Source organism: Nicotiana tomentosiformis, chromosome 6 (genome assembly GCF_000390325.3).
Source record: "Nicotiana tomentosiformis chromosome 6, ASM39032v3, whole genome shotgun sequence".
NCBI lineage: Eukaryota > Viridiplantae > Streptophyta > Magnoliopsida > Solanales > Solanaceae > Nicotiana > Nicotiana tomentosiformis.
Genome location: NC_090817.1, coordinates 5,950,348 through 5,970,157, shown reverse-complemented (window position 1 = coordinate 5,970,157; position 19,810 = coordinate 5,950,348). Strand labels below are relative to the sequence as shown.

Sequence of the window (19,810 nt, the reverse complement as noted above, 5' to 3'; positions counted from 1 at the left end):
TTATAAAAAGAAAATATTCATTTTGTTGAAATGAAAGAAAATATTTTTTTATCATCATGAAAAGAAAGTGCTTTTTTGTTGGGTAGGGGGAGGATGGGGGTAAGGGTAGGGAGTGGGAGTGGGTGGGGTGGTGGGATGGGGTAGTGGGTTGGTGGGGGTTGGTAAGGATCGATGGGGAATAGAGTGAGGAAGATTGAAAAGAGTTTTGGAAAATGTTTTTTACTTCTGTTGATAGGGAAAATATTTTTCTCCAATTAAAGAAAAATATTTTTCAAAGCATTTAAACCAACCAAACACGAGAAAATTAAAAAAATATTTTTCTTCCGTACCAAACACACCCAAAGGTACTTGATGAACATTTGATTGAGTACTAAATTTGAGTAGTACTCCGTCAAACTAATACACGCATGTCTAAAAATCTATGTATTCTTTGTTTTTAACAGAATCATAAGAATATAAACATTATGGCAATATCTAGATAAAAATATTATGATAAGATAAAAATACTCTCACAAGTAGACACTTCAAGCCGGAATTTTCACTAAGAGGATAAAAATATAGAAAAGTAAACTAACAAACCAACCAATGGGTGTTAATATATAGTATCTATACATTAAAAAAAATTACCTAGCTACACAGTGTAATTTTTCGATGAAGGAATATCGGTACCCCTTAAATACATGTAGCTCCGCCACTTTTTAAATTTATCATAATTTTCGTATTATTAAAGATTTAAAATTTATGGGTTCTGAATTTGTTACGGAACTCATAGCTCGTCTTAGTTATTGGGTCCGCAATTAAATATTTATTCAATATTTAATAATTTTCTAATATAAATACAATATTTAAGCAAAAATAACTAGGTTTGACTGAACCCGCACCTAATAAACTAGCTCCGCCTCTACTTATTGATGTAACATTTTGTAGATTATTATCTACAAAATATTCATATGATACAGGACATATATAGATAAGATCAGTACAAAATTATAGATGCCAACTTATCAAGTACTTGTCAATTGAACTTTGTCTAGTTCATCACTCAATTAGTCAAGTAATTAATTGTCAAAAAAGCTTTTGCATGGCTTTTTTGAATATTAAAACCAACGTGTCACCACGTGGTATCTACTTGTTTTACCTTCAACAGTTGTCACCAATTTTTGTTTTTAATATCATTTCAAGAATTGTTTTTCTATATATAGCCCCTATAATCTTTTTACTCAATTCCTACTTTACTCTCTAAATCTTAGGTTCTTTAATAATTTTTTTCGAGCTTGTTCTTCATTTGTGCTTGCCTTATTTTGTAGAAGGATAATATGGAGAATCCTTTGCATTTAAAGTCATTGAATCACATATCAGTAGTATGCAGATCTGTTGAAAAATCTCTTGATTTTTACCAAAACATTCTTGGATTCTTTCCAATTAGAAGGCCCGGTTCTTTTAATTTTGATGGAGCTTGGTGAGTACTAGATTAAACTTTATATATGTAAATCTTTATTTTTAAGCTGGTTAAAATCTTAATTAAGGTACTAATTAACCACATATAGTGATGATATTAACTACAGGTGACTTGAATTTGCAGGTTGTTTAATTATGGGATTGGGATACATCTTTTGCAATCTGAGGATCCAGAGAACATGCCCAAGATTAGCACCATTAATCCAAAGGACAATCACATTTCTTTCCAGGTATACACAACTTTCTGTCTCTCTTCTCCATTTATTTTCAATTTGAGATATGAACATATATATAAGATTTATGATTTTCATTTATCCATTTAATTAGAAATTAATAAAGTTGCATCTCCAACCATAGGTTAAACAAGATAAGATTAACAGCCACCCCCCTTCATATCTATGCATGAAAAATATATCAAAGCTATCTTTTTGCCTGGAGATCAAGGAAGGTTTAATATATTATTATTTAATACACTTTTACTCGAATTCTTTTAATTTTGGTTATATATATATATATATATATATATATATATATATATATATATATATATGGTCCTATATAAACAAGAAAGGTATTAGATGGTGTTTGGTATACTTATAAGTCGGGCAAATTAGTTTAAAAGCATTTTTTGATTTTTTTGATTTATTTACGCGTTTTTTAAACATTAAAAAGTATTTATACAACATACATTAAAAGTGTTTATACGCCAACTACTTAATGATCAGTACTAATTTAGCCAACCAATTGCAAATAGGGGCTCTACCTCAGTTAGTTTATTTGGACATGAGTGTCTTTGTTTCCTAATTTGTTATCAAATCTTTATGTAACAATTATTTAATCAAAACATATAGGTGAATATAAAATGACTCTTCAAATTAATCAAACTAACTAGTTTTTGTCTCTTGAATGTCATTATTTATAACGTACTCTATTTTCTTCTACTAATAAGCCAACAGCCGTTGATAACAACAACAACGTAATCCCACAAGTGGGCCGGGAGGATAGTGTATTTGGAAACCTTACCCTTATCTTGTGAAGGTAGATAAAGTGTTTTCAATAGACATTTGGCAGCCATAGGCCTATCCAAGCCATAGGACATGAGTTCACATGAACCCATACTCCGATCCTCTCCGTAAACTATGTATAACAATGTTATATTTCTTCAAAATCACTTAAATATATGTATGTGAACCCATGTTCAAAGACTCTTATGGTGCAGTTATTATAGGGTGCACCTGTACAAATGAAACTGACAGTTCAAATCTCGCTCTTAACGGTCTTATTTTCGGCACGGAATATAGATATATATATATATATATATATGTGAAGATTACTAAAATTTTCAAAAGAATATATTTTTAAACCTATAATTTTAAAAGTGTAGTGGGTTCATGGTAAAAAACTAAAGTTAAACTCGTCAAATCTAAATTCTAAATCTACTTCTTCATAATAGTGCACTCATCCTTTTAAAATCCTGGATCCGTCTGTGAGGACAACATTAAAAAGCAGCCGTTGATGTTTTCCCAAAATTTCCCTATAGGTTCAAATATAATCCAAGACTACAAAATAATATTTAATTTATGATTAAGTATGTGAAAATGCATATAACATCATCAAATTAATGGGTGGAAATTTGAACTAAAATTGTTTATTAATTATTGGTTGCAGTGTGAGAGCATGGTAACAGTAGAGAAAAGGCTAAAAGAGATGGAAATAGAGTATATAAAGAGCAGAGTTGAAGAAGGTGGAATTTACGTTGATCAACTATTTTTCCATGATCCAGATGGTATGATGATCGAAATCTGCAACTGCGATAACTTGCCGGTGATTCCACTTTCCGGCGAAACTCTCCGGCCGTGCTCAACTCTCCATTGCGGCATGCAACAGCAGAAAATTCAACAGCTTGTCTAATTATTTTTAAAAAAAAAAGTTAAAAGAAGTATTACTATGAACATTTTGCAAGAGCATGCATTTACCATTTGGTGTTCAAAATATGTTGAACCCATTATTTTGTATTTTTGTGTATCATGCATATTCAGATATTATTCCCAAGTTTTAACTTGGGATGTCTGCTTTTTAATTTCTCTTGTTTGTTTATTTCAAAGTGTTAAGGTTTTATCGATAATTTTGGGCAAAGTTGCATATTTGGTTTGGTCGGTTAAAATAATTATATTTACTAGCTAAATATATAAAAATATGTATATTATATCCTCTTCTCCATCTCCACCAATCCACCCCATACCCCCTACACCTACTGTAACGACCCGACTTGTCGTTTTCTCCATCTCCACCAATCCACCCCATACCCCCTACACCTACTGTAACGACCCGACTTGTCGTTTTAAGAATTTAAGTCCCGCCTAGCTGTATAAGGCCCTGAGCAGCTTCTTATTATGTGTATTGACTTGCGTGCGTGGTTGAATTCAGTTACCGGATGATTCAGAGTGATTTGGGACACTTGGTCCCCAAAACGGAAGCTTAAGTCTTAGGATTTTTACCGTAGTCGGAACTGTGTGAAGACGACTCCGGAATGGAATTTTGATGATGTCAATAGCTCCGTATGATGATTATGGACTTAGGAGCATGTCCGAAAAATTATTTGGAGGTCTGTAGAGGAATTTGGCTTGAAATGGTGAAAGATATAGAATTTGAAATTTCAAAGTTCATTAGGCTTGAATTGGGGTATGATTCGTGGCTTTGATGTTGTTTGATGTGATTTGAGGCCTCGAGCAGATTCGCGTTATGTATTGAGATTGGTTGGTACGATTGGACGGGGTCTCGGGGGCCTCGGGTTTGATTCGGGGTAGTTCCGGACCAAGTTTGGGTGTCTTGATGCTGCTGGTAGCTGGTTCTGGTGTTGTTCTTCGCGTTCGCGAGGAGCTTCTCGTGTTCGCGAAGAAAGATTTGCTGTTGGGACTTTGTTCTTCGCATTCGCGAAGAAGGAATTTTATTATTCGTCGTTTGATTTTAGAGGCTTATATTTCGCAATCTATAAGGAATTTGGAGATGATCAAAAAATAAAAGTTGTAGCTCTTTGTATCTAATTTTCAGAAAGGTAAATCATTTAGCATTTGGAGTTGTATAACAAAAGTTATGGTGGATATACTATAAGCTGTGTGGGAAGAGTTTGGAAATCTCTGTTGCACAGGAATAACTTTAGAAGCTTATATTTTGCAATTTATAAGGAATGAGGAGATAAGCAACAAATGAAAGTTATATCCCTTTGAGTCTAGTTTCCGAAAAGTTAAATCATTTATCATTTGGAGATTTGTACAAAGAGTTATGACCATTATACTAGAGGTTGTCTGAGAAGAGTTTGAAAATGGTTGTTGGAGAATTTGTTCACCGCAAACGCGAGGGAAGGGTCGCGAACGCGAAGAACAAATCCCTGGGCAGCAGAATAAAATCCAAATTCGTTTCATTCTTCCATTTTTGGACCAAAGAAGCTCGGGTGAGGCGATATTTCGAGAGTTTTTCAAGGGAAACATTGGGGGTAAGAATTCCTAACTTGATTTTGGTTAAATTACATGAATCTATTGTTGTTTTTATCACTAAATTAGTGAATTGGGTTGAAAATGGTAGAAATCCTCTAGACTTTAAATTTAAGATTTGAAGAGCGATCCGTTATCAAAATTTTATAATTTTGGTATGGTTGAACTCGTATCGGAATGGGTGTTCGAATTTCGTAAAAATTTTGTCGGGTTCCGAGGGGCGGGCCCCGCGCTGACTTTTTAGAATAAAATTTTAAGTTGGTGTTTTATTATCCGAAATTATTTCCGATGAATTTTAATGAAGTGATACAATTAATTTGGATAGATTTGAGCTGTCCGGAGGTCAATTCAAGCAAGAAGGCGATTGTGGAATATCGGCACAACTTCAATAAGATAAGTGTCTTGCTTAACCTCGAGTGGGGGAAATACCCCATAGGCATTGAGTATTATGTGTAAATTGTGTAATTGAAAACCATGTACGCGAGGTGACGAGTACGTACTTGGTTTATTTGTGCAAATTTCGTTGATTAAAATCCTTAGACGCCCTTATGTATTAAGTTGGAAATTATTGGTACTTATTAAATTCTCTATTTGTCATGCCTAGATCTCTGTTTGTTGAAATTATTTTTATATGATGATTTAGTGTGATTTTCACCTTGAATTTATGTGAAATATTATTTTGTTGAATTGTTCACTCTCGGATATTTTTGTTAAGATTTTTGTGCATATTATGGTCGAGTCATGGGCTCCTTATTGTGGAAAATGATGTATTGTTGGTTTCCGTAGCAAGTTGAAATATTTGAGCACTTGATGTGCAGTTGTTGAAATCATATTTACTTTGGGACTACAGAACGGTATTTCGGGAGATCCCCCTGCCTTGCATATTTACTTTGGGACTACGGAACGGTGTTTCGGGAGATCCAACTGCCCTGCATATTTACTTTGGGACTACGGAACAGTATTCCGTGAGATCCTCCTGTCTTGCATATTTTCTTTTGGGACTACGAGGCGGTACCTCGGGAGTGCCCTTTGTTGATATTTTTCTATGGATGCACTTGCCTTTGGTTATTTTGTTTTTCCGTGATATGTAAATTTTTGTGTTCTTCCGTGATATATTATTTAATTTTATTATGTGTTTTGCATTCCTTGTTGTATTATATTGGCTTTGGCTCCTTGTACAAGACTCTACTGATTTGTGTTTATGGTTTTTTACTGGTTTTCGAGAATTGAGTTGTTTCGAATAAAAGAAATTGCTATTATGTTTTAATTTAATAAATTTTATATCCAAATTAGTAGTTATCGGATGCTTCATTTTAATTGGTATGTCATTTTCTTTACCCAAATGGTTTCTAAAATAAATTCATTCCATTGTTAATATTTTACTTGATTTAAGATTTTAACCTTCCTTTAGTGAAAATAAATTGATCTTGCGGATCTTATATACATTGATATTTTGACACGTGAGTGGTCTGTGTGATGGTGATAGAAATATGGGCACGAGATGCCGTGAAAAAAATATGAAAGTGGGCCGAGACCCGTAATTTTTATGATTGTGAAATGAGGTGTCATATGGTGACTTTTACATGAAAATATATTTATTGGAAAGTATTATATCCTGAAAATTATTATTTGAAAAATATATAGGCGAAAGAATTTATATTTGAAGGACTTGATTAATTGGTTGTACCTGTATTCCTTATTCGTCTGAGCAATAATTATGATATTTTTGTTGCATTGTTGTTATATCACTGGTTGATTTTGTTGTTATCATTGCTAGTTATTTTTCAGTATTATTTTGTATACTATATTGCACAGGTTATTAGACTAGTGAGTGTCTTGACTGTACCTCGTCTCTATTCCACTGAGGTTAGTCTTGATACTTACTGGGTACCGACCGTGGTGTACTCATACTACACTTCTGCACTCATATTGGAGGTATCAGACCCGGACAGAGTTAGAGTGTGATCGCAAAGATTCAAGGTAGAGCTGTTTGGTCATCGCAGTCCCTTGGAGTCTGTTCATTTCATTGTACTGTTAATATTTAATCAAACAGTATTGTATAATTGGTCCTCGTGATCATTCCATATATTCAGCTAGAGTTCGTAACTCAGTACTACCAGTCTTGGGAGGTTGTATATTCTTATTTGTCTCGCTGTTAGTTTTGATTACTTATTTAATAAAAAAAATAAAATAGCTTTAAAAATATAATTGAAATCGACTTACCTAGTATTAGAGACTAGATGCCATCACGACGCCTGTGGCGGGATTTTGGATCGTGACACCTACCCTCCTAAAATCCCCACCCCCCACCCCATTATACTCTTTCCACATATCCATTGGCACACAAGTCTCCTAACAATGCATTATAGCTCATCCTAACAGAATAGACACCATTTGGAGTAAGCATGTACTTTCCTTGCTGATACTATTAGCTTATCAACACTTTCATTGAATTCAACTTTTTCCAGTACCGGCTACAATCTACGGGTGGTTGGTGCTCCCATATCATTGTATTTTATTATACAAAAAATATATATTTTGTCATGACTCAATTTCACCTATAGGTCGTGATGGCACCCAACACTACAGCTAGGCAAGCCAACTAATAAATTAAATACATATTGATTAAACCTTTAATCCAAGAATATAATAAAATATCAAATTCTACCAATATGTATGCCAAGATCCGGTGTCACAAGTGTATGAGCATCCAGTAGATGATACAAAACTCCAAATACTGTCTGAAATGAAATAGACAAAATATAAATATAAGAAGAGACACAGGTAGCTGCAGAATGGCTCAGAAAGGCAACTCACCACTATGCCTCGGTATGACGTGGATATGTGATGATAGGTCCTTCACTAGTACCTGTCTCAGATCCTGCACAAAAAGTACAGCAAGTGTAGTATAAGTACGTAAACAACGTGTACCCAGTAAGTATCAAGCCTAATCTCGAAGTGGTAGAGACGAGATGTCAGACTTTGACACTCACTAAGGGTCAATCATAATATTTAAAATAAAACTAAAATTTCTAAATCAGCATAATTCACAGAATTTAACAATAATTTATTTAGCCAACAGAAATAATCAAATTCTTCAAATTTCAATAACTTCCAAACCATTAATTAAATCCCTTCAATTCCAATAAATTTCTAATTTATCAATTAGCTTCACAAGCTGCAGTAAACTATCAAAGTATCGTGTAATTATTATTATTAGGCACGATTTCTGACGAGGTCGTACGACCCGATCCAGAATGTCGTATACACTGTCGAGGGACGAGCGGCATCCATAGATGCATCTATCCTGCCGAGGCGTTCGGCCCGATCCACAAGAAAGGAGGGCATTTTCTTATGTACCTCCGGAATGAGAGTATTTATTGCAAGATTGATTTGAGAGGATAAACAATTTATTTCAACAATTAATTAATCTAAACAAAAATTAAGCATATGAAAATTTCATCTTTTACTACCTTGCATAACAATTCACAATATATACATCGAATAATTTAATTAATAAAGAATATAATTTACACAAGTAATTCATGCTTTGAGTCCTAAACTACCCGGACTTTAGCATTAATAGTAGCTACGCACGGACTCTCGTCACCTCGTGCATATGTAGCCCCCGCCATTCGCAACAATTATTTAATTTAATCCTTATGGGGTAATTTTCCCCTCACAAGATTAGACAAGAGACTTACCTCAATTTGCTCCAATTTAATCCACTAGAAGGCCTTTTTCACGATTATCCAACTCTGTCTGGCTCGAATCTAGCCAAAATAATTCGATACAATCACTAAAATTTATAGGAATCAATTCTATAAGAAAATACTATATTTTTTAATAAAAATCCGAAATTAAATTCAAAAATCGTCCGTGGGGCTCGAAATCTGGCTAAAGTTACGAAATATGAACGTCCATTCAACCACGAGTCTACCCATACCAAAATTACTAAATTCCGATAATAATTCGGCCCTTAAATCCTCAAATCTATCCAAGAGGGTTTTCAAACGTTTCCAACTTAATTCACCAATTAAATAATAAAAGCAGTGATGGATTCGGGCAATTTAACCAATATTGAGTTAAGAACACTTACCCCGTTGTTTTCTCTGAAAATCTCCCAAAACTCGCCTAAATCCGAGCTCCAAATCGTTAAAAATGGAAAATGGGGACGAAGTCCCATTTTCAGAACTTAAACTCTCTGCCTAGGGATTTCTTCTATGTAATCGCGTAGCACAAATTTTTCTGCCCAGAAAATAACCCTACGCGATCGCGAAGCACAGTCTCCGCAAGCCTACATGATCGCGAGCCTCCTCACGCGATCGCGAAGCATTAAGCACGTGGTCAGCTTCTACTTCGTTTCCTCTTCGCGAACGCAGCCTTAGCCACACGTTCGCATAGCACAATTGAATCCAACCTACGCAATCGCGGACTTTCCCATGCGATCGCATAGAATAAATTCTCAGCTACCCAATTAAGCCTACGCGATGGAAACCTAATCCACACAATCGTGTATAAGGAAATTAGAAGAAAATTTCCAGCAGCTATCAGCAATGTTCCAAAAGCCAATAATGATCCGTTAGCTGTCTGAAACTCACCCGAGCCCCTCGGGACCTCAACCAATTATATCAACAAGCCCTCAAACATCATACGAACTTAGTCGGAACCTCAAATCACATCAAACAATGCTAAAACCACGAATCATCCTCCAATTCAAGCTTAATGAAACTTAAAATTTCCCACTTATACATTCGGTACCGAAACCTATCAAATCAAGTCCGATTGACCTCAAATTTTGTACACAAGTCATAAATGACATAACGGAGCTATATAAATTTTCGGAACTAGATTCCGACCCCGATATCAAAAAGTCAACTCCCCGGTCAAACTTCCAAATTTAAATTCATGTTTTAGCCATTTCAAGCCTAATTTAACTATGGACTTTCAAATAAAATTCCGAACTACCCTCACTGGTGTAGCGGTACTTCAAACCCCAGTAACCAACGAACTCAAAGATCAGTAGTAAATCACACTTACTGCTTTCTTTCTATTTAAAATAATGCAGAATGAAGAAGGAGAAATCAGAATTTTCGTAAGAAAAATCTGAGGAGAGTTCATGTATTTATAGCCAAAACATTGGGTAATAGCGAAGAGTTGCAACTCTTCATGTAAGGCTGCAACTCAAAATAGTTTTTTTTTATAAAACGACCATTTATGCATACCGCCAAATTCAAATTATAATGAAAAAATTAAAACGGAACAAAAATTAAATTATCATTACAGAAACGGTCTAATTTCGATTAAATAATATTGCGTTAATATTAACAAATAAATTTGGTCCAAAAAATTAATCAATCAATCATATCATTTGACCAAATCCCAATCCAAATCCAAATTCGAATTCGAAGTCAAGCGAGCGACGGCGATAATGCGAGTCTTGCCTTCTTCTCAACTATTTAAGAGCTAGAAGAAGTGAAATTGTTATATACCTATCAAAACTCCTTTTCTCCTCTGCTCACCCCCAAAGACATGAGGATGTAGTCTAGTCCATCGGTCCAATAGTTTCTGTGGATTAGCGGCTGGAGCTTGCCTGGGCTCAGGCGTAGCTGCTGCCACTGGCTGGGCTCCACCCACGGGTAGTGCACCCTGGGTCTGATATACAACAGTTGCCTGTCCATGAGCCTGCGCAGTCAGAGTCTGTGCTCCCCCGCCCGCCTGAGATGTGGATGGGTCTACCAGAAATAAACCGGCCTGAGTCATAGTGTCCATGAATCGCAACATACGACCCATAGCATCCTCAAATCCCGGTGCGGATGTGAAATCCACCGGAGCTGGCTCTGCCACAGGCACTTCACCCTGCTCCTCAATAATGGGATCCTCTGCTGGACCCACTGGTGGAATAACTCGAACAGTCTTAGGACATCCTCTACCACGGGCTGGAGCCCTCCCTCGGCTTCTGCCTCGGTCTCTAGCAACTGAGGGAGTAGCTCTTTCCTGGTCCGGAACCTCATTCGAGCACGTTCTCACCATCTGTGAGAGAGTAAGAGAAGGATATTTAGTATTACATCAATTGCACGATGGAAGATGAAGAAAAGTAGTTTCCTAACACCCCATAGCCTCTCGAAGATAAGTACAAATGTCTCTGTACCGATCCGCAAGACTCTATTAGGCATGCAAATAACTTGTGAGACCTATGTGAACCTAGTGCTCTGATACCATGTTGTCACGACCCAATTTCACATATAGGTCGTGATAGCGCCCAACACCACAGCTAGGCAAGCCAACTAATAAATTAAACATATATTGATTAAACTTTTAATCCAAGAATATAATAAAATACCAAATTCTACCAATGTGTGTGCCAAGACCCGGTGTCACAAGTGTATGAGCATCTAGTAGATTATACAAAACTCCAAATATTTTCTGAAATGATATAGACAAAATGTAAATATAAGAAGAGACACTGGTAGCTGCAGAACGGCTCAGAAGGGTAGCTCACCACTATGCCTCGGGATGACGTGAATATGTGATGATAGGTCCTCCACTAGTATCTGTCTCAGATCCTGCACAAAAAGTGCAGCAAGTGTAGTATGAGTTCGTAAACAACATGTACCTAGTAAGTATCAAGCCTAATATCGAAGTGGTAGAGACGAGATGGCAGACTTTGACACTCACTAAGGGTCAATCATAATATTTGAAATAAAACTAAAATTTCTAAATCAGCATAATTCACAGAATTTAACAATAATTTATTTAACCAACAGAAATAATTAAATTCTTCAAATTTCATTAACTTCCAAACCGTTAATTAAATCAATTCAATTCCAATAAATTTTCAATTTATCAATTAGCTTCACAAGCTGCAGTAAACTATCAAAGTATCGTATAATTATTATTATTAGGCACAATTTCTGCCGAGGTCGTACGGCCCGATCCAGAATGTCGTGTACACTGTCGAAGGATGAGTGGCATCCATAGATGCATCTATCCTGCCGAGGCGTTCGGCCCGATCCACAAGAAAGGAGGGCATTTTCTTATGTACCTCCGGAATGAGAGTATTTATTGCAAGATTGATTCGAGAGGATAAACAATTTATTTCAATAATTAATTAATCTAAACAAAAATTAAGCATATAAAAATTTTATCTTTTACTACCTTTCATAACAATTCACAATATATACATCGAATAATTTAATTAATAAAGAATATAATTTACACAAATAATTCATGCTTTGAGTCCTAAACTACCCGCACTTTAGCATTAATAGTAGCTACGCACGGACTCTCATCACCTCATGCGTATGTAGCCCCCGCCATTCGCAATAATTATTTAATTTAATCCTTATGGGGTATTTTCCCCTCACAAGATTAAACAAGAGACTTACCTCAATTTGCTCCAATTTAATCCACTAGAAGGCCTTTTTCCACGATTATCCAACTCTGTCTGGCTCGAATCTAGCCAAAATAATTCGATACAATCACTAAAAATTATAGGAATCAATTCTATAAGAAAATACTATATTTTTCGATAAAAATCCGAAATTAAATTCAAAAATCGTCCGTGGGGCCCATGTCTCGGAATCAAGCGAAAGTTACGAAATATGAACGTCCATTCAACCACGAGTCTATCCATACCAAAATTACTAAATTTCGATAATAATCCGGCCATCAAATCCTCAAATCTATCCAAGAGGGTTTTCAAACTTTTTCAACTTAATTCACCAATTAAAAGATAAAAACAGTGATGGATTCGAGTAATTTAACCAATATTGAGTTAAGAATATTTACCTCGTTGTTTTCTCTGAAAATCTCCCAAAAATCGCCTAAATCCGAGCTCCAAATCGTTAAAAATAGAAAATGAGACGAAGTGATTTTCAGAACTTAAACTCACTGCCCAGTGATTTCTTCTACGCGACCGCGGACCAACTCACGCCATCGCGTAGCACAAAGTTTTCTGCCCAGAAAATAACCCTACGCGATCGCGAAAAATCCCACGCGATCGCAAAGCACAGTCTCCGCAAGCCTACGCGATCGCGAGCCTCCTCACGCGATTGCGAAGCATTAAGTGCGTGGTCTGCTTCTGCTTCATTTCCTCTTCGCGAACGCGGCCTTAGCCACACGTTCACATAGCACAACTGAATCCAACCTATGTGGCCGCGGACTTTTCCACGCGATCGTATAGAACAAATTCTCAGCTGGCCAATTAAGCCTACGCGATCGCAACCAATCCACGCGATTGCGTATAAGGAAATCAGAAGAAAATTTCCAGCAGCTATCAACAATGTTCCAAAAGCCAAAAATGATCCATTAGCCGTCCGAAACTCACCCAAGCCCCTCGAGACGTCAACCAATTATACCAACAAGTCCTAAAATATCATACGAACTTAGTCGGAATCTCAAATCATATCAAACAATGCTAAAACCATGAATCATCCTCCAATTCAAGCTTAATGAAACTAAAATTTCCAATTTCTACATTCGGTACCGAAACCTATCAAATCAAGTGTGATTGACCTCAAATTTTGCACACAAGTCATAAATAATATAACTGAGCTATGTAAATTTTCGGAAATGGATTCCGACCCCGATATCAAAAAGTCAACCCCCGGTCAAACTTCTAAACTTAAATTCATTAACTACAGACTTTCAAATAAAATTTCGAACACGCTCTCTAAGTCCAAAATTACTATACGGAGCTATTGGAACCGTCAAATATCGGTTCCGGGGTCGTTTTCTCAAAATGTTGACCGAAGTCAAATTTAGCACTTTAAGGCCAACTTAAGGAATCAAGTGTTCCGATTTCAATCCAAACACTTCCAAATCCCGAACCAACTATCCCCGCAAGTCATAAATCATTAAAAACACGTACGGGGAGTTTTATTTTAGGGAACGGGATTTTAAAAATCAAAATGACTGGTTGGGTCATTACACATTTTAATGGCTATTATTTTTGGGAGCGAATATACTGTATAATATTTTCGATAAAATTTTTATTCTTTTGGTTTCATGTTATATGTCTCATATTATATGACGGTGTTTAAATGAATATAGCGTTTAGCAGAAAAACTCTTCACATATAAGTTAAATAAATGTCCTCAAAATTGTGGTCATGAACATATCATGTTATATTTATAATAGAGTCTCACGAGAAATAAAATGAGAATGTTGAAATTAAATATAAAATGAGAATGTTAGAATTAAATAGTTTCATATGTAAAAAGATCCCGATCTTAACAGAGGGAGTACCCAGTTATCGATATGTGCCAAGTATATTTTCAAGATGTGGAGTTCAAATACAAAAGAAGATAAGCTTTTAATAGCTAAATTTTTTTTTTTGGTGAGATTTATTATTTATGAGATGCATTTTTATACGACAAATAAAATAGCAATTTTTTCCAGCCAAAACTAATTACATTTAGTAGTCAGAAAGTATATAAAATATTTATATTATATGCATATAATACACATATATACAAAAATTATATATTTTGTTAGCTATTATCTTAAAAAAGACTAAAAATATACATTTCTTAAAGTTGCTGCCAAGTAAACTCCAACGTCGAATTGGGCAGCAGGTTCTGATTGTTTAGCCGAAAGTCAACCAAAATTACGCAAGTGTTTAAGTTATTTTGCGCTTTCAGTTTCTCAAATATTGATAAATTCTGATTTTGGTCCCTATGATATTGGATTGAGTACATTTAACCTTCAATTTATGAAAATGTGCATGTTTGATCTCTTAGCTTATGAATCTTCACAAATTTAATGAATTATTAACTATTGTAGTACAACATTACTCATGCATCACGTTGAGGTTATACAGTTACACCATATATGAGGATGATATAGTTATAAAATAGTCTAATTGTCATATATTTTCCATATAAAGGGATCGAAACACAAGTTTTAATTAATTAAAGGTTAAATATACTTACTCGTATCACAAAATTTAGAGTAAACTAAAAACCGTGGGACCAAAAGTATTATTATCCCTTTTTTAAAATACATTAGGTAAAATTTAAAAAGAAATACTCCTAGAAAAGATGAAGAGGTCAAATTGTTTTGACAATTTGATGATTAAGATTTGTTCTTTTGATATTTAAAAGTTATGTTTCAAATTTGAGCTCATTTGAAGTAGATTTGGGCATTGAATCATATATTGGATTGTTGGAATTCGAAAAACAAGTTTATGTTTTAGAACTTAAGATTCGAAATCTGAAGTTGCATTTAATAGATTGAACTACTTACGATTCGAATTTCTGAAGTTGCATTTGAAAGATAGAAGAACTTCAGATTTGATTTCTGAAGTTGCATTAAAGAGATTGAACTACTTAGGATTCGAATTTCTGAAGTTACATTTGAAAGATAGAAGAACTTCATATTGTATTGAAGAGATTAAACTACTTCAGATTTGAACGGGTATACTTTGGGCCTCACCTCAGTATCATATGCAGTAACATCTTTGTCTCATATTCTTTGTGTCTTTTAAGTTTCTTTTGTCCAAATAACATCCAAGAAAAGAAGTGGAAATAAGAAAAAAAAGCTCATGAAAGTGACAAATCTTAAATAATAATAGCAATAATAATTTAAAAAACAGTAGGCTGAAATTTAATCAGCAGAATGTGGCAGTGAAAATTGCAGTGACGGCCTATTTGGTCGGCCCCATTTAACCTGTATCCACTTTTTATTTTATTTTTAAATTTGTACCCACTGTTTAAACAATTTCATGCCTTTTTTTCCTCTTTCTTCTTCTTCTTCTTCTTCTTCTTCTTCGGGTAACAGTGATTTTATATGGTATTTGTGAACATATTTTTATAACGACCCAACCGATCGTTTTGAGCATTTGCACTTCGCTCGGTAGTTTACGGGCATGAGTACCTTCGTATGATGTATTATGACTTATGTGAATCATCGATTTTTGGTTTTCAGGTTATTCAGAATCGAATTGGAAGACTGGATTTCAGGGTTGAAGCTTTATATTGGGAGAGTTGACCAAGTTTGATTTTTATGAATTTGAACCCGGAACGGAGTTTTGATGGTTCTGTTAGCTCCGTTGGGTGATTTTGGACTTAGGAGCGCGCCCGGATTGTGATTCGGAGGTCCGTAGTTGAATTTGGCTTGAAATAAAAAAAATTAAATTTTTGAAAAGTTTGACCGGGAGTGGACTTTTTGATATCAGATTCGGATTATGATTCCGAGAATTGGAATAGCTTCGTTATGTCATTTGGGACTTGTGTGCAAAATTTGAGGTCAATAGGACGTGATTTGATAGGTTTCGGCATCGGTTGTGAAAGTTTGAAGTTCAAAGTTCATTAAATTCGATTTGAGGTGCGATTCATCGTTTTGCTGTTGTTATGCGTGATTTGAGGCTTCGAGTATGTCCGTGTTATATTATTGAACTTTTTGGTATATTTGGACGAGGTCCCGAGTGGCTCGGATGAGTTTCAGACGAGGTTCAGATCACTTTCGTTGCATGGTGCATTGCTGAAGGCTGCTGGTTCTGGTGTGATCGCACATGCGACTGGTTTTGAGCAGGTGCGATGGCCGCATAAAGTGACAAAGGCGTCGCAGATGCGAGATGAGAGCTGGATGAGGAGGCCCGCGGAAGCGGAGAAAAGGGCGCAGGTGCATCGAGTGGAAGCGTAGGTGCGAGTGTCTTCGCAAATGCAGAGTTTGATACCGCAGCTGCGGGGGTTGCTGGGCAAGGCCATTTTTCGCAGATGCGATATTTTCCGAAAAAGCGGTGGCCGCAGGTGCGACGAATTGTTCGTAAATGCGAAAATCGCTGGGCAGAACCTATAATTCGAGGTCTTTGGTTTTTATCTTCATTTTCGGATTTTGAAGCTCGGATTGGGCAAATTTGGGGAGGAGATTTTTCGCACAACTTGGGATAAGTGCTCTCTACTCATTTTTGATCTTATATCACGAATCTACCTTCGTTTATGGTAATTGGATTGTGAATTTTATAGAAGAAATTGGGGGGTTTGGCCTAAAATTCATAATATGAATTTTTGAGTTTTGAACATCGATTTGGAGTTGGAATTAAGTGAAATTAGTATGGTTGAACTTGTAATTTGATGGGTTGTTGGATTTTATGAGTTTCGTCGGATTCCGAGACATGGTCCCCACAGGCGATTTTTGGAGTGTAATTTCGGATTTTGTGAAAAAATATTAGTATTTTGATATGAAATTAATTTCTATAATTGTGAGAAATGAATCAAATTTATTGTGGGTAGATTCGAGCCGTTCAGAAGTTGATACGCGTACAATGGGATTTCTGGAGCATTGTTTAGCTTGCTCGACTTTGGATTCGTCATGTTCGAGGTAAGTAACTCTTCTAATCTTGGAGGGACTCACTGGGGTCATTTCTGATGTTAAGTTATCTGCTTTCATTGCATTACATACTCGGTCATATGCATTCATATACATATTATATCTCAGCCTCTGTTGTTTTTTATTGATACATCATATCATCATTTTCGGGCTATTTTCATGACATTGTGAGCCCATGAGAGACTGGAGAGATTGATGATTGAGGGAGGCCGAGGGCCTGACTGTGAGGATATTTTTGGGACCGGGCTGCACGCCGCAGCAGGCCATGATGGCTTTATATATTATTATTATTATTATTATTATTATTATTATTATTATTATTATTATTATTATTATTATTATTATTATTATTATTATTATTATTATTATTATGATGTGGATTGGGGCTGCCCGCCTGCAGCAGTCCTTATAGGCTTTATATAGCGCTTGGGCTGAAGGAGCCCCTCTGGAGTCTGCACACACCCCGAGTGAACGCGGTTGATATTATTGAGGGATGGATCTTCCCTGGACATGGATCTTGTCCGACGCATTATATACCTGGAGATGGATCTTTTCTATGGGCTGGATTGGTCCTACTCGGTACTGAGTGACTGATAATCAGTTGATGTATATATTCCGGGATGGATCTTTCCTGGGCCGGATTGACCATATACAATACCGAGTAATTGAGCATGATATGTGGAATGTGCGAGAAAGTGAGATTGAGTACTCTGAGAGTGTGAGTACATGAGTTCATCTCTGAGATACATTGCATTGACATGCACACATGACATACAAGCATAGAGATGTATTAATCCTCATGTTGTATGGTATTACATAATTCATGATTTCTCACACATGTTGAGAGATGGGCATAGTGATGCATTTGTTTTACACTGGTTATCTGGAAAGAAAATAAAACATCCTAATTATTATTGAAAGGATTTTGTGAGAATTATTGTTTTCAAACTTATTCATATTTTTGGCAACTTCGATAAACGATTTGGGTTTTCACTGATATACTTGAAAGACAGAATCATTTTCAAAAGTCATGATTTAGCTGAGCATTTATTCTTTGATTTACTTCTGGTATTACTTGTTTTATATTGTTATGAACTATTGTTGGTTATGGAAGTTGGACTCAGACCTTAGTACAAGCTCGTCACTATTTTCAACTTAAGGTTAGGTTTGTTACTTATTGAGTACATGAGGTCGGTTGTACTCATACTACACTTCTGTACCTTGCGTGCAGATGTTGGCTGATGATGATGTTGTGTTCGTTGGGAGCTGGATCCGAAGATGTACCTGCGTCCTGGTTGTAGCTGCCTTTTGTTCATGGTAGCGTTAGATTCATAAAACTCCGTTTATGTACTTTTCAAATAGATGATGTATTTACTTCATACCGGCTTTGTATACTCTATTCTTAGAAGCTCATGATTTGTACTATCAGTTCTTGGGGAATGTATAAGATTAAAAAAAAAATTATACTTAAATTGCCTTATTAATTACATTAGAATTGGTTAGTGGTTAATTGGCTTACCTAGCGGGTTGAGTTAGGTGCCGTCATGACTAGTCGGATTTTGGGTCGTGACAAGGTGGTATCAGAGCTCTAGGTTCATAGGTTCCACAAGTCATGAGCAAATGTCTAGTAGAGTCTTGCGGATCAGTATGATGACGTCCATACTTATCTTCGAGAGGCTACAGGGCATTTAGGATATATACTTCCTATTTTTCTTTTCTTATCGTGCAAAATTGATTCAGCTTGAGACATAACTCCTTGAATTTCTTCCACACATTCGTATACGTACATGAGCGCTCGGTATCAGCTGTGCATCGCCGACTTGTGATTCTATGAACGAGGTTCGAGATGTGTCATTACATAAAAATGGGCTTTAGCGGTAATACAAAATGGCTTTAGCGGCAATAATAATAGCCGCTATATTTTTTTACCGGCTATTGGTATTTCGCCGTTGAAGACGGGGTCGGCAAAGGCTTTAGCGGCCATTCTAACAAAAGCTGGTAAAAGGTATAGTCATTGCCGCTAAAAACTATTATCTTTAACGGCTATTATTTGCGATAATTATAATGACTGCTAAATCCAATCCAAAACGGCTAATTATACTCCTTTAGCATCCATTTATAAAGCCGCTAAATTCAAAATAAGTGTCGCTAAAATTAGCATATTTAATGGCAATTGTTGGCGGCAATTATAATGGCTACTAAATCCAAACCAAAATGGCTAATTATACTCCTTTATTATCTATTTATATAGCCGCTAAATTCAAAATAATTACCGCTAAAATTAGCATCTTTAACGACAATTATTTTGTGGTAATTAAAATAGCTATAGTATCCCTTCTAAGAACATCTTAGTTTTCTGCAATATCCCTTGTGAAAATATCTTAATTTGTCCTTTTATCGTCCTACTTTATAACTGGTATATCCAACTAAATTAGCACTACAAGTCACAAGTTGTAATAGCAATAGTGTAGCCAATAATAGTTACTACATCTATCCAGAATATGATCCAAAAATAAAATATATTAATA

At 35.7% G+C, this 19,810-nt stretch overlaps 1 protein-coding gene across 1 annotated transcript; it reads left to right on the top strand.

Annotated features, from left to right (window-relative positions):
- The first annotated feature begins 1,226 nt into the window (after nt 1-1,226).
- On the top strand, nt 1,227-3,538 carry LOC104099009 (glyoxylase I 4-like). Its single transcript, XM_009605872.4, has 3 exons — nt 1,227-1,459; nt 1,583-1,688; nt 3,127-3,538. The coding sequence occupies exons 1-3, from the start codon at nt 1,317-1,319 to the stop codon at nt 3,367-3,369; spliced, it is 492 nt and encodes a 163-aa protein (XP_009604167.1). The 5' UTR covers nt 1,227-1,316; the 3' UTR covers nt 3,370-3,538.
- Nucleotides 3,539-19,810: the final 16,272 nt, after the last annotated feature.